This window comes from Haliotis asinina, chromosome 8 (assembly GCF_037392515.1).
Source record: "Haliotis asinina isolate JCU_RB_2024 chromosome 8, JCU_Hal_asi_v2, whole genome shotgun sequence".
In the NCBI taxonomy this organism is placed as follows: domain Eukaryota; kingdom Metazoa; phylum Mollusca; class Gastropoda; order Lepetellida; family Haliotidae; genus Haliotis; species Haliotis asinina.
In genome coordinates, this window is record NC_090287.1 from 40264720 (window position 1) to 40281825 (window position 17106).

The 17106-nt window shown below is 39.4% G+C and overlaps 1 protein-coding gene across 1 annotated transcript in view; it reads left to right on the top strand.

The window, feature by feature from the left end:
* The first annotated feature begins 9499 nt into the window (after window positions 1-9499).
* The window catches only part of LOC137294229 (neuroglobin-like), a 77724-nt gene continuing 70117 nt past the window's right edge, over window positions 9500-17106 (top strand). Inside the window, exon 1 of the mRNA XM_067825225.1 lies at window positions 9500-9756. Coding sequence (XP_067681326.1) covers window positions 9605-9756 — 152 coding nt within the window. The 5' untranslated portion in view covers window positions 9500-9604. The remainder of the gene's footprint in view (window positions 9757-17106) is intronic.

The window sequence follows — 17106 nt, forward strand, 5'->3', positions numbered from 1 at the left end:
TTAGACGCTTGTGTTTTGTAACACGGTTGTATTTATAGAATAACTCCAAGTGGTTTCAAGGCAGTTTAGTGTTGTTTCACTCATCTCTGGAGTGTCTACTGAATGTTAATAAGCTGCACCAGAATGCTACTTCAGCTGATATTTCGCTAACCCTGAGGCTGTTGCAGACAATCTGGGTTTTAGGCTCGTTCAGTTACTCATTCAACCATTTCAAACTCTACTCCAGTTGGCTCTAAAGTAAAGACAGTTCTGGGTTTTCGTCATAACCCAGTATAGAAAGTTTATTCTTTAAACAAACATTTATCCCCAGTATTCTTTTATATCTTAAGCCGCGCGTTTCGTTCATTCGGCTAATCAGAAGTTAACGTCAGTGGACAATTACCACAAATATATTAATACTAAAATGACAGTATCAGTCAACGTTTTGGAGCATTCACAAAGTATACTCTCCCCAAAAAGAAACGGACAGGCGATTGGTATTTTAAAAAAATCTATCAGTTACCTATTGTTTTCAAACAATCGTCAAAATATTCAACACAAGAGTTGATAACATGATTTTACACAACTGCACAAGTAAACCATCGATTCTGCCTGAAAATGTTAATTTGGATGAGACTTCTTACAAGGATTAGAAAGGCATTGCCACAGCGCAAGATAAATCACATTCCAGTTGAAATGTTGCAGCAAAGAGCGTTGACTGTCTGGCAATGACAACCCAAACTACTTTCAGAAAATGGTATGCGTTTTGAGGGAGTTTCAAGGTCAAATCACTACGTCACGTCTTGACTCTGCGAGACGGAACATAGCCATTGAAAAAATGCATGATGGAGATTCCAGTCTTCTGTTGCCAGGCGTCTGGATGTTAATCTGAGAAAGATGTCTTGGCTTGCCGCTCGTTGCACCAAACAGGTATAACAAATGACAGAGCCGAAGACCGGTTCATCCGGGTACTACAGTTGCGTAATCGTAATGCCAAAGCAGCAAGGGTGCCTGGACTTCACAGGCCTTCACAGGATATCCGGACCGTACGGAAAAGGTTGAAAGATATTCTTCTGAGAGCCAGGAGACCCGAAGTCGGGGCCGGGCTACGTCGTCACCATCGCGTCCAGAGTCTCCGCAATCCAAAGGTATCCACTTGGTTGTGTAGACATTACCTTCTTCTAAACTGGTGTAAATTCCATGCACTAAAGTCTATTTGTGGACGAGTTATAAATGTTTTAAAATACAAGATTTTCGCAGAAGATTCCTTGCCGATGCCTTTCTGTTTTTGAGCAGTGTTCATAGTGATACTTTTGATGTTGAGCTGACAGTGTAAACTGGTCTAATTAAAGTGATTTGTTGTATTTCCAATCAGACGGCGTTCCAGTCCCTTTGTCAACAAGTGTCGTTTCAGTTTACACCTTGCTCCGATGTGAGTAGGTGTTTTGTGCTAGTCGTCATAAAAGGCGAAATAACTGTTGATGAGTGTGATAATTCCCAATGGAAACCATGCATCCATCATACACATTGAATTCTGGTAAGTCCAAAGAAATTATAAGGAAAATCTATTTACTTATTTGATAGTACATGAATCGGTTTTATTTCAGTTTCCCGACTTACTTGCGAACTTATCTGAACCAGTGCAACACATAGTAACTTAATCGTTAATACTTCAGACCGCATGGCCGATTTAGATTTGGTATGTCGAAATATGAACAAGTGTTAATGTTATGTCGAAATATGAACAAGTGTTAATGTTATGTCGAAATATGAACAAGTGTTAATGTTATGTCGAAATATGAACAAGTGTTAATGTTATGTCGAAATATGAACAAGTGTTAATGTCGACTTAGCAGTGCGTTTCACCTTGTGCAATTTTCAACCTCTTTTATTAAGACGTTAATACAAAGAAATCTGAACAAATCTTGTTCAAACAGGTTGTTTTATGAAGAAACGAATAAACGTAAGACAATTATTGTCATACGCATACGGATGGTAGTTTCTGTCAGTCAATGCTGTGCTTACACTTCTTGTAAAATCATTCCGTAACAAAATTAAAGACGTAATTGTTATCGAGCATCTGTTTTCTACGGTGATTGGGAATGAAACGTTTAGACTTGTGTTGCTATATGCAATGGCGTTGGAGTTTAATGAAGAATTGCTGAGGTGTAAAATGCGTGCTGGTATTTCAATGAAGTGCCGTTGAGCAGAGATTAATCATGAGTTCAAAAACAGACCTTTGTTAACTTTGCTCCTTTCCTTCCTGGGATTCTCATCAATTGGTGCTCGTGGGTTTATAGAAAAATGGCAATTGTCTAAGACGCATCAGTGCGGGAGTCCATCCCACAGGAATGTAATACAATTGAAATGCTCTTCAAAGCAGCGTTGAACCCGACTGAGACACATCTAACATTTATTCACGTGCAGAGAGATGCTCACATATCAATTTGTACTAATTTAACAGTTCAAAAACCGAAGAGCAGAATAATGATGTTACAAATACCAGTATTCTTACCCCACTGATGTACTGTGTCTGCCACTGACCCTCGTAGGCAGGACAATCATGAGGTAATGAACGAAAGGGCCCGAGCAACGTACTGTTTGAAACATGTAATGCTATATAAAACTGACAACTAGACTCTGGAGAGAGAAACCACTTCTAATAAGTTGTTTGTTCAAACTATCCCGCGGATGAAATTGGCAGGTTACCGTTCTAATGTGTCTGGAAGTCAGCTTGTGCTTTCAACGTTGGTAAGCCTGGTAAGAATATGTCCCCAGTACCCTATGCAAATCGCACTGGGCGAATGGATGTATCTTTGACGAAGGTGGTTTGGGTAATGTACACAAATGGCTTCTTATAAGGTCGTTGCTTGGAAGGTAAATGTATACAGCTGCAACACTGTTGACTGCCAAAAAACAAGGATAGAAAAGGAACAAATACACCATCATTTACAACTGAGAAACATTTAACATCGCACTAAGCCGGTTCTACAAACGGTGTAACAAGAAGCAGAATATCCGCAAGAATGTCATATTCTAAAAATAAACTTTTTTATGCCGTAAGATGAAAATGTGAGAAAACCGATCAGGGTGTTTTTTTTCGGATTTACCACTTGATTGAAATATTATGATGTATAATTAGTAGCAGTGTGCAAACGTTATCAGTCGCAATTGCCGCGTAATTAACTTTAGTGCAAAGGACTGTCACCAGCTGATTTTCTTTCCAGACGCATATATAGAATGAAGACTTTGCAGATCCCGAATGAAGCAGAAGAATTAGATGTAGCATAATCCATGATCCCGAGCTTCCTCAAGCAGTGTCGGTGACCGACATTTCCGGCATATAGCAGGAAAAGACCCAGAATATATATATCTGGAAATGTCTCCAGCAGACATAAACGCCTTTATAAACACTGCAGATTACACATTACCCCGTGCGTAAACTGCCTTCCGGGTAAACTACCAATAACTTATTAAAGTTAAACGTTCTTTTGAAAACACCCAGACAGACAATGTTATAAACCGATAAAAACGATAACAGCCTGCACAACAGCAACGGCGAGGACGTGGAAATGAAGCGTAAAGCGTTTCGGAGTGAAATTTGTTGCACAAATTTCATTTAGGCCATAACAGTTAAGTCTTGCTGAGCATTCTGTTTTGAGGGCCAGAATCATTACAAACTTAACGGCGATGCTTCAAGCTTGATAAAGTTATGACTGGTTGTTCCGGTGTTTAGAGTCATATTAGCAATATTCAAGCAGTATGACGGCGGTCTGGAAAAAAATCCACATTTTGGACGTCACGTGTATTGATCTACGCAATTAAGATACAATAACATGCATCGACCAGATGAGCGAGCATGACCAGCCGATCCCATCAGTCTCATACGACAAGCATGAGTTGCGAGAGACCAGTTCTACCCATGATCTTCAAACTGTTCGCAAGTGAATTGATAGACTAGGCTTCTATTTCTCGAAACAAACTTAAGTCTGAGTTTGAACTTCAGACAGAGCTTTTGCGTAAATTTGAGATTACGAATTTTCCACTATGAACTGAAATCAACATTAAACGGATACATACCAGACAATATGAATAGGTAGGAAAGATTACGTGAGTTGTATGGGCTGTTTTATTTTAAAATTGAAGATGAGTTAAAAATTCGGCTGCTTCAAATTGTCAAACAAAGATTGAATTTTGAGTAAAATCTTGTTTCGAGAAAATTGGGCCTGACTACAGATCCCATTGTCTTCATATTAACACACTCACTATCCACAACATGCAATGACTGGAGGACGTCGTCGGTACGGGCACTGGGTAGGGACAATAGCTCAAGCAATGGCTAGCTGGCTTAGGAGAATGTGCCTTGGGAGTTTGGGTGAAATGTTCCAGCGCCCCTTCGCAAGCGTTTCTTTCAAAATAAGATCACAGGAAAATATACTGTTTCTTACCATCGTTCTTTGCAAACAGAGCGTGTTCCAAGAGCCATAGTTCATGACCCTCCAGATACAAGAGGCGTCTGTAAATACGGATTGTGTCTCTCAGGAGAGAAGGCCTTGATTCAAACACTTGTAACAAGTTATGGTAATTTCGTCTGTGCGCACTGATTGCCGGTCCTGTTTCACACTTCTTGATAAATGTGATCGATATGTTTTCGTCGGGGGTCGCTTACTTACAAATTGGCTCAGCCCGTTTTTGTTCTTTTGACCTGTTCGTGGTCTTCAGATGGATTCTTGAGAATCGTGTGTCTCTAGGGTTATTACTGCACATACGGCTCAATATGTCCTTGCCAGCCTGTGTTAACACTCTCAAGAGATACAGACAGATAAGCTTTTACTTTGCTCTTTGAAGTGCTGATAAGGTTTTTGGGAACAGTAGTCACAAGTTTGGGTATGAGGTTTATGAAGCGTTAGTTACCATTTAAATTTTTGGAAACGTGGACTGAATGTGTGAAGTTTGATCATGTTGAAAGTTGAAACTTTAAGTAATTTTCTAAACCTTTTTGTCATGCAAGAGCAGAGTTAAACAGATCAATTTTGCAACATATGGGTGGTGTAAATCTAGCAATTATTGAGCCATAATATTTTCATAAAAATAACAATTTAGTAAATAAATTCACAATAAATTTGAACCGTTCCCCGATTGTCTTGGGACACAATTTAAGGGGTGTTATTTTGATGACTAGACAATGGGACGGGATTTCGAATTGGGCTCCACCTCCCAAAGCTAACTGACATTCCCTATTTCCACATGATGATGGAGACCTCCGCCCCAAAGCGATATTAGCGCTAAGATGAATAAACTTAGTAGTATAAAGACTGTATTGTTGAATAGTGTCCCGCATCCCACAACGCCTTCCTTAACACTGTTGCCGCTTTCGAGATTTTCGTAAGATAGCTGTCATCACAGTCTAAAGATACACAATGTTTGCATGTTTCCTGTATCTGTAATTATTTATAAAGCCAATCTCAAGTCCGCAAAACCGACGAAAAGCCACTTATATTTCATCACGTTTTTATCAGAATACTTAGATGTGTACATTTCAAACCTGTCAAAATTGACATCCCCGAAAACTGAGATATTCATGTCTGATAACACAGTTCTGTATTATTTTACCATCTTAAACTGACAGTGAAAAAGTCTACAGCATAAAGTCTACATGGCGTGTCAGTGCTATTTAAAGGTTTCGTGAAAAAATGCTTTTGCAAAATTAACCAAATTGGATGTCGGTGGAGTGAAATTGACTCGACGTGAGTGTCTAGCTGTGTCTAACAATCAACAACCATGCTGTCTTGCAATCAGCCCAAACTGTCTATGAGCTATCATGATTATTTAATTTGTAATCAAAATACCTCCATCGTGAAATTCAAGTATGCTCTGATAAATATGAAACTATCACATATTTATTTATTTGTGTGAGAAAACCATGGACATATTGTTATGGAGTAATCACAGGTTTATCAAACCCGCAGACAAGCTTGGACTTACACAGATATGGTTTTGGTTCCCGCACAGGGATAAACACTTCAAACTTTATGCTGCGTTTGTCTATCACATCTGAGCCTTTAGCCTTATATGTTATCCGATCCTTTGACAACAAAGCAGATACTGCGTCGTTCTTCATTCCACACAGAACTTTCTTGCTTCTCCCTAACAACCAAATGTTCTCAGAACTTCATTTCAGTCACCAAATTGTCACCTTGAAAACATCCCAGCCCGATTGTTTGATATCATTGTAATGGTCAGGCGCGTAGAAAGTCATTTTTTTCGTGTAGGCGTGATAGGTGCAACACTTTATTAATATAGTATTTGTATTGAGGACTTGTCCAACGTTTTTAGCGAACACTCATGTATAACATAAGTCCCTTTTTTAAATAATGATAGCTTCGCCACTGATGTATGTTAGTATACATGTATTTATGTTTTGGATGCACACTTAATTAGCATTAAGTCGTAAGTGCCATACATTAACACTAACTCACGACTATATAAATTAGCGCTAAGAGAGCTTCGAAAATCTAGTCCCTGGGCCCCGTTTCTCAAAGCGATGATAGGGCTACGACTGTCGTAAGTCTGTGTTAAAGTATGGGAGTTACAACCGTGTTAGGGTTCCGATGGCTGTGAAGAACGGGGACCTGTGAGTGTTCTCACGCCAGTACAACATGTGTGTCAATTTACATTTACATTAAGTCCAATCAGTACATCCTACAGGTTGAAAATTACGATGTAATATACAACATGTGAATATTGATTTTTTCGTGTAGACAATAAGATGAAATGTATCACATATTGAATTACCAATTCAGGATTTGTGGAATTCATGATTAAAGGAATTCGTCGATTTTCACTGAAAGGTTATAAGACCTGAGGGAGAAGTAGCAGACATCAGAGAAAGCATATGCGAAATGTTCATTGATAACATTTTTGTAAAATGTGGATGCCAGAACATGTAGGGAGAGTACTCATCCCCTTGGAAACTAACTGTGCTTCCCTTCCTCCTCATGTGCATCGTTTATTATGTCGGCATGATTTTGCAAGTTTAGAACAAGGAAATCAGGCCAAGCAGTTGAAGTGAAGCTTCAGGTATACCCTGGATTTGATATCCTTTACTGACTGTCAAATAGCAAATTACCCCTCATAGATTAACCGTCCCATGAAGGTCCATGTTAGAATTTGTCTTTCGTAACCCATGTGACTAACGGGTGGTCAGGGTCACTGGCTGTCACATCGGTTCCCAATCGATGCTCATGATGTTGCAGTGGATTTTCTGGACAATAATCAGACTCAGTCATTTACAGACCACAGCAATGTAGATCGGATGTTGCTGAGTGCGACGTTAAACAACAAACCAATCAACTCATGGCATCTGTCCACCTTAAATTGATAAAGAAGATGAGTGATACCGCCCGTTTAGATCAGTCATATATATATATTGTTACGAGTGTGTATTTTCTGTATATTTTGTTATTAAGTCAGTAATAATTATTATTGGGTCACAATGTTTTGTGTTTTGAATGATAAATATGATGGGTCACATTTCGTGTAATAGATGATCCGCATTATTAGGATTTTGGCAGCAGGCCTGTCCGGGAATTATCTGCCCTTGACTTCCTGTTTGTTTACTTCCGGGAGACATTGTTTCGAGGGTGTTCTACAGTGTTGGCGATGGCAGTAAGTGCTCGTACTTTCGGGAAACGACTGAAAATGTATATAAATGCTAGATGCCATGTTCGGAGGGACACATTCACATTTATGCACTATAGTTTACATCGCCAACAAATCCGTAAACGTCTGATCTACTGCTGTCAGACCGCACCGTGTTCATTCTGCACGACTTAAATATTTAAAATATTTAAATATTTAAAGCGTTCGAATGGTTACCAAAAAGTCACACCTGTGACAAAAATGATGTTTGACATAATACCCTGTTTTGACCTTTGCATCGGTTTGTGACGGGTGTCTCTTGGAGGGCATATATTATCGCCTTTCAGTGAATACCGGGCTCCGTTTCACAAAGCTAGATCGTGTCTTCATGATTGTCGTACATCCTACACTGTATCATCGACTTACGACAGTCGTAGCGTTGCGATAGTGTTCTGAAAAGGAGCCTTGGTGTCGTTACTATTTCATAGTGAGCTATAAACACACACTCATGAAAACCGCATTGTACAACATAATCTCGTTAAGTTGATGTTCTCATGTATATGGAAACAGTTTTCTTGTTGGCGTTTCTACTCAGAATTACTCGCTAAGATCCGTGTTAGAATTTGTCTTCAGCAACCCATTCTTGCCATAAGAGGCGACTAACGGGATTGGGTTGACACAAGTCATAGCATTGAAATTGCGAACATCGATGCTCATGCTGTTGATCCCTGGATTCGATTATTTACAGACCGCCGCCATATGGCTGGAATATTACTGAGTGCTCTGTTACAAAACGAAACAAACAAATCAATACTTTATAATCGCACAACACACACTTATTTTAGTAAATGCTGTATAATGCCATGTGTAATCGCTGTATAGAGTCTACAATCACGTTTAGGAAAGGGCCGCTTGCCGAATAACTTTACGTTCCTCCATCCAAAGATGTCCGCCTCCGTGATCCTGTGATGTGGGAACGTTCGATCGCTGCTACCATCCCCTGTGCATCACGCCAGAAGACGTTAAAAATGTTACCTGTTGGTCTGTCTGGAATCCGGCATTAAGGGGATTGAACACGGACTGGTCCGCTCGTAGACGGTATACTATTTCTGAGTGGGTGTTAAAAGACGTCATGGTATTTGATGCACTGTAAAACTGGAATCTTCTGAGAGCACCGTGAAGTTTCCCAGAAGTCAAATGTGATGCATGGGAAGAAAATCTCTCTCTCTCTCTCTCTCTCTCTCTCTCTCTCTCTCTCTCTCTCACACACACACACACACACACACAAACACACACACACACACACACACAAACACACTCGAAAATATGAAAGTGCAATAATCTTGAAGACGACGTCTATCACCCTTACCCTCATCCACCTTGATTCGCTGATTCCTTCACAATAGGCCTTGATCACGTCAGCGAGATAAATCAGCCCACCGTCAAGCCTATCTCCCCCAATAAACTATCCTTCATGCCCTGTGAGTACTGACTGGCGTATCGATCCGGCACAGGGCTGAACAATGCTTTTATCAACAGTACATAAAATGTTTGCGATGATCTACACACGTTGCGGCACATGGGTACCCAACACATAGAACCCAAGAGGAACAGCAAGCACTAAAGTAAACATGAATTTCAAGAAGGGACTTCGTTGACAGTCGAATGCCGTTCTTCTGAACTTTATTCCTTAAAGGGTGTCCTTATCCCTCAGGTGAAATCTCGGGACCATCTTTGATTGGTCGTCCACTCGTTCACATGGGTTTCCCCTTCTGTTCCACCGTCACGTGACCAGGTCACCGTCAGCCGCGAGTACTGACAGTAGTTTTAATAAGGGCGTCACGTTCTTTGCATATTGATAACCGGCGCGCAGCTCTCTCGCTGATCAGCTGTTAGGCTTGGTGGTAAATGGAATCTGTATCGCGGCTTCAGTGATAGAGCCCTCTTGTGAGAGCTGGCTGGCCCTCGCTGGGCTACCACAGACATGGGAAATAATCAGTCCATATCCTGCCTGGTGGACCGACCTCAAGCTCAGCTCAGCACCTACCTGACTCCGAAACAAATCAAACTGGTTCAAGATTCCTGGGATGAAATCAAAGATGACTTGCCTACGTTGGGAGTTACCATATTTCTTAAGTGAGTATTAATCTTGTTTATAAACATGATTACAGGTGCGAGGAGTACACACGCTTACAAGTGAGTTGATTTGCGGTGTATGTGGTCGCGGTCCTTACATTTCAATAGATAGTGAATTAGGGTCTTGTTGTTGAGAAAGATGCATACATGAAACAATTATGACAAGTTGTTGTAAAGTCGTATGACAAGTTTTGGTGTCGTAGGACTAATGTGCTCCTAACTGTTATTTTTATAATTTTGACGGAAACAACCGCAAATTCAAAATATATGAGTTATGTATTTTGAATATAATCAATCATGATATATTATATGAAATTCACACTGATGTTATGTTTTTGCCGTCCATGATTTCACACAATATAAACTTGAACGGGTAGCTTTAAGTAAACGCTGGCGTGATTCGCTAAAGCAACCTGATTGGGGTCCACACAATTATGATATTTCAAATGAATGGGTTTAAATTTGATTGAATTGAACAAGACCAGTTGAAATGAAACATTGCATAAAGCATCGGTAAAAATGGGGTCATATACGCATTATCATACTTACTGCAAAACAAAAATTCAACAAAGAGATACAAGGAGAGCTAATTCTACAGCTACCTGAGTCTCGGAAGGAAGTTAAGTAATTGGAACACCAGAAGTAAGATTCACACATAATAGCCATGTGTGGAATCGAAACCAGGCACTTTTACAACTGCCCCACACTGACTTCAGTTTTGAGGAGTAGATAGAAACCATGAATAACATTGCATCATGATGATTATACATATTTGGATGTAAAGACACCTTTCTGAAACAAACGTCATACGCCTGTGAATTACAATCAACGAGAAAAAAAAGCTGGAACTAATTTATAAGAACCCGTATAAACAGAAAGAGGTACTTATGGAACTCTTTCCACTGTTTGAAACTGATTCCGAAACACATTGTCAGAATACAATCGGAATGTTAAAATACCCACTTTTAACAGAAATTATGGAAAGGTTTTTGTAGCTTTTTCATCTCGAGAAACAAATTGGATATGACAAACATCAGAAAATATAGCCATTTGTCTCAAACTGTATTCACACGAGAGCACATATAAGATGACAAATGAACCCATGTCCGTCCGTGGTTTCAGCCAAGACAACAACGTCCGCGACAACAGATAACTAGACAGTGCGAACAACCAGCGACCTGTTCAGCAAGTTTCTTGACCTAATGATCACCGAGAATGTTTGCCGACATTGGCAGTAATGTTAGCTGAACTGGTGAAGAAAGCAATTAAGTCATACATAGTTGCCAGTCTGATCGGTGCTTAAACTGTTATATAATGCCACAGGGTTTAATCACACAGATCTAGGTTTATTGTAAATCCATCTACTGTCGTTAGTATCATATATTTATTCAGAGTCTGTTGTAATCAATATTTGCCTCTCATAGAAGACCTACAAAGGTTCCCTTTTCGACGGAGTATTGTACAAACACAGCTTCAATAGGTTGGGCTTGAGGTAGCACAAAAGTGTTGGTTCATTGCGCTGTTCCGGGTTTCATTTCCAAAATGGATATAAGGTGTGAGGAATTATTCATATTCTTAAACATGACGGGTCGGACACGTTAAATAGGCACCTTTGATCCAGATACCTGTCGAGAAAAGAATATGGACTGCAGAATTGAAACGATACGTAATTTAGCAATTCATCTTCACGAAAACCTGTATTTTCCCGTTCAGTTATCATCTGCTTCACATTGTACTGTCTCGAGTGCGTGTATTGATAATTTACTATCCAAACAAAGAAACGCATAGACGAGCAATCTGTTGCGAAAATGTTGCAAACATGTATAACTCGTTCAGAATTAGACTTTAGTGTATGAAATTTTACACCAATATAGAACAAGGTAATGTTTGTACAACCAAGTGGATGCTTTTAGATAACAGAGACGCTGAGCGCGATAGTGACAACGTAGCACGACCCCGACGTTGGGTCTCCTGACTCTCAGACCAATCTCTTTCAACCTCTTCCGTAGTTTGACCGGATACCCTGTCCAGGCACCCTGGCTGGTGTGCTCTTACCCGTGGCAGGACGATCACGCAACTGTACCCGGATGTACCGATCATGGGCAGCGTAATTCAAGGTCTGTCTGTACAAGGACAGTCATTTGTTATACCTGTTTGATTGCAACGAGCTGCAAGCCATGACATCTTGCTCAGATTAACATTCAGACCCTGGCAACAGACGATTGGTACCTCCACTATGCACTCTTTCAATGGCTTTGTTCCGTGTCGCAGAGTCAAGACCCGACGTAGTGATTTGACCTTCAAACTCCCTCAAAACAAATGTCAGTTTCTGAAAGTATCTGGATTTTGTTGCCAGTGGAAGGTGTTTTCTGTTGCTTTGTGACGGTGCCTTTCTAATCGTTGTAAGAAATCTCGTCGAACTCCATAATTTCAGGAGACACCGTTAAATCGATATTTAACTTGTGCAATTGTGTAAAATCATGTTATTAACAGTTATGTAGCATATTTTAATGATTGTTTGAACACATAGGTAATTAATAGATCTTAACAGTACAAATCGTCTATGCGTTTCTTCTTGGGGATAGTATATGTCTGCTAGTTTAGGTTTTGAGTGCTACTGTCCGATGCTGTGGAGAAATGAAGACAAGGACAACACTTAACCATATCGTTAATCGTATACAGTTTAGTATGACTTTAACAGAATACACCCATTTAGACGCGTGCCTTGCATAGTTACATGCAATGTAAAATTCTATGAATTCTTAATTCAGGTGTTGATGCGGTCGTAAGTAGTATGTAATTGTCTTACACAGACTTAGAGAATATTTGCTGACTTGTGATGAGATCGTTGAGTAGTTCTGACTGAGAAGTAGTTCCTAGATACCCCATGTCACACAACATATTTTCAGTATATATTTGAATTCCAAATGCTCAAAGCGAGACCGTGCTTGGATAATGAAAATAGGAGTATTAGTCAACCAAATGCGTAATTGAAACATGGAACCAGTTAGGAAACTACTTGAAGCTGAAGATGAGGCTTGGTGTAGTCTCTATAGCTCTACTTGAGACTGATTGCTCTACGCATCAAATCAAGTAGCTCGCTCAATCGCTTCCTGTTATCAGGTGCAGTTTTGTGGCAGTTTTTCACCGGGGTTCCTGGTCGAGAATCTTAACGGAGCTATAGAATGGGATATATGGAATGTACTAAATTTGAGAGTATCTGACTGTCTCAGTTGGAGACTAAGAGTAACAATGAGAGATACACTCGGACCATGGAGCTGGCAGTTGGACATAGCCTGTTGTCCACAGGTGATAGGCTGTTGAGGTTAGATTACAATCTACAGCTCTTCGGTTTGGACATACTGCGTACACCCTGTCGACCCAACGAAAGTATGAAACTGACGATTCAAGATTGGAAAATAGATAATTACCTTATTTACATTTGGAGATATTATCCAATCTAATTATCATTTCACAGGATGTCGGGTTGTAAATTTTCAAATAGAAATAAGGAACAAATAGTAAACGAGGAGTGCAGAAAATTTAATTTGAGGGGGCATTCAGTATATGTTTGTAGTTTCCTGGTGGCACGTTAGAACTTGAGATATGAATGGATGATAGATTTGATTGATGGATATTTTGACAAAAGCAAGTAGGTGCGTTCAAATTAACTAAATTAACCGAGCCATTCAAGAGAACTCACCTGTAACTTTTGGAAATACCAATGTCCATTTGACGTGGTCTAGCCATTACACAGGCTTATATCATGATCAAGAAGAAGATGCGGGAGTATTCAAATCTAAGGAAAAACGTTTTCTAATCAGTTTTTTCCATATCACTCCTTCGGGTAAGAGGAAGTTGGTGTCCATAAAATGTGTGTCACGTCTTTGCGTCGTGCCAATTTGTAAATGCCAATCAGATACTTCATGTGTTAACGGAAACTTTACATTTCCCCTTTGACGTGCCCAAAGGCTTCTAATTCCAGTCTCACCAACAAAGGCGTGTAAAGCTCCTTATTGGATTAAGTGCCATTAGGTTTTCGCTCGGTCCAAACAAATTTCAGGATAACGCAGAATAAGTGACCACTGGCGATCCACTATATGGTCGTAGTACATCGAACAAACAACGTCCAGCCATTGGCCGCGCCGTTAGAAATCCCTGTTTCCATACCACTTTTACCATGCATCAAACCACCGAGTGCCACAGTACAAACAATAGATAAAATGGTATTAAATAACCTACCATTAAGAGTCAAATGTAATTTAAAGTATACGGTATGTCAGATCCTATTTAAACAAAGCTTAGTCCTAAGCTGCCAAGCCTGAGCTGGATCAGACATGTGTTAAAGGCACACTACAGATGACGTTTTAGGGATTACGGTGACTTAAACATCTGGGAGCACGCTGACGGTGAGTCAAAACAGATCCCTGGCATTTGGATAATGCTGAACTGTCAGGTTGCATTACAACCTAAGGTTGGCTATCTGGAGATGTGGGATCGGTATGAAGGTCCTGTCGCGTTGTTTCGGAGTATGTTGTTTTTTTTATTTTTTAATTTTTTTTAATCATTTATTTATAATTTTTATTTTTTTGTTTTATTTTGTTTTTTTTTTGTTTATTTGTTTTTTTTTTTGGGGGGGGAGGTATGTAAACAGTATCATTCATTCAAAACCTATGTGATATTGTAACATCTCCCTGACTGTAAGTGTTTCTCAGTCAAATGAATAACAGTGGAACGTCAAAGACTTTTTGAGCATTCCTCCATAACTAACTGAACAACACATTTGTCAAAATAACCGTACGTGCTACCGACATCTGCGCTCTCTTAGGCACCATGGGCTAAATTATCAAAGATTATGTTTCATTAAGCTTAAGCTAGGTATAAAAATATTGTCTCTAATTAAAAGCAATATCTTCTTAATCGCTCGATCAGGAAGGTGGCTAGCGTTAGATGTGATAACATAACTGAATGACATTTAGAACTGGCAGACATAAGGAAGAGTATGAGGTGTATATCCATAAAACTCAGTCCCAAACATAATAAATAGTCCCACTGAAAATATACAGGTGAAGATTGAGTTACGCAGCTCTTTCTTACTGACTAATTGGTTAGTATGGCCATACATGTAGTTCGGGTAAATCTGGTAAATATATGTATGTATCTTGGAATAGCTAATACACAAAAGTAAGGAAGGTAAGACTGTTAGTATTAAAAGACCATCAGGCCAGGTGGTGAAGAACATTACACCGCTCTATGGTTCTGGTTAATCACTGCAGTCGACATCCTTGATGAAAATGTACTGATTGCATATCTATGTCTTTGGATTGATTCAGTATACTTGCGAGTTTCAATAATGCCGTATTGTAAATCGTTCAACAGTTCGAAATACAGTGTAATGAATATTTATTGGATATTCGTATGACTGCATACAGTAGCTGGCACGAAGCCCCACTGACATTGCGTTGAAGAGTTCATGCACAGATTTCCTATTAGTCATAACACATAGTATCTGTTACTTCTGTCACTCTTTGAGCAAGGACCTAGAAGATACAGGTCGTAGGTCGTCACAAACCGATCTCACACGTGGCGACCTACGGGATCGGTGCTCTGACTTTGCTTCATGTCGTCCTGTTCCAGAGAGATGCTCATGGCTACAACATCTGGATTATCTGTTCCAGGCCTGATTGTTTTCAGACCACTATCAGACAGCTAAAGTGTTGCGGGGGCAGTCTTAAAAGAAGCAAATAGATAAAACCTCGCTGCGAAAGGCAATACATCACTAGACTAAGCAAGACGCCGCCCAACAGTGCACTTCCTACTTTAGTGTTTATTTGCAAAACTGCAACTCAAAAACAAATGGAAACAAATGAGGAAAACGGTTTTGCTGATAGCTACATGAAAGATTAAGGAGGACCACCTTGGGAGTTGAACTCTCTGCATCTGCAAACCTGCATTCGGTCTTTTTGTGTTTGTTTTTTAATTAACAAGTAAGGACAGGAATCACGATATGGTTACATCACATACACACGTCGCTGGAATAGTCAGTGTGTTTTTTTTTCAGAATAATAGTTATTGGATGGTAATGTAATGCTTCATCTGTGAGGATGGAATAGAAAATGCAACTTGTAAGTGACAAATAAATGACCTACCATTCATTCAACAAGAAACAGATTTGGATTTTAATGTCATCCTCTATTGAGTTGCGGACAATATTTCGGGCAACGTGGTCGCTGGAAGCTTTCATCAGGTTTTTACACGACTGCTCGTAGATTCAGAAGCAGGGAGATTATGTCATCAAAGCTATCCCGTGAAGAAGGTTTGTATGACATAGTGTCTCAGATTTAGGTGTAAAGTATGGTTAATTATAGCTCGAAATCTCTAACAACGTAGCATACAAAAGAACCTCACCAAAATATAGTTCCATGCAATCTCACTTATAAGATGCAATCCCAAGAAAACCCTTTTCAAGCGGTGACTAAATTTTCTAAGCCTCAGTAATAATATTCACCTTTTCGGAACCCTATTTCAAAAGATGAAAGAGTTGAATTCTTTGATCGAAGCCATTTGACAGATATAACGTTATCACAATCGTATCAGATATAAAAATCATTTGGAATCCAAATGGAAACCAATTGTAATGCTCTTTCACACTGCCGACATTAACCCTCATCCAACTGGATAGAAAACATATTTTTTTCAGAAAATATAGTGAAACTTCTAATTGGATGAAACATCAGTGTTTATGTTATCATTAATGCTTGTTAGTATTCATTCAATCCTTAAGATGAACAAAGTTTGTTAGTTGTAAATATTGTTCGTTAATTGATAACGGTATTTGTACGCCCATGTTAATGAGCTTCAAACATGAATATACTGGAGTACTGCTTGATTAGATCTATTTGATGTATTTTTCTGTGAAAAATAGTTAATCAAATGGAGTTAAATTTAGTGAAAAACGATGCAAAACTGATTGAAATCAATATTTATTCTGGGTTTAATTTTCATCAAAGCAGGTTCCACAGCGTTTGAAGCCTCGGACATTCCTTTCACTTTAGTTTATCGTCACATGTGTTTTATGATTAATTGCTTCATGGTTTTTACTGAAGGATTCGTACAGCATATTGATCGTTTTCTTAACTAATTCACTTCTCCTAGTACCACACCCCCCCCAACCCCAATCTAATGTCAGCATCTCCCAAGTTTCCCAGAAGTACTGCATGTGAGTCACGACAAGAACACGTGTCTGATTTGAGTGAGGTTCTTCAGTTTACATCCTTGTCTTCAGAAGATATGAACAATTTGTGACAATGCAAGGTATATATCGTAATAGGAAAACATCATGTGTAATGC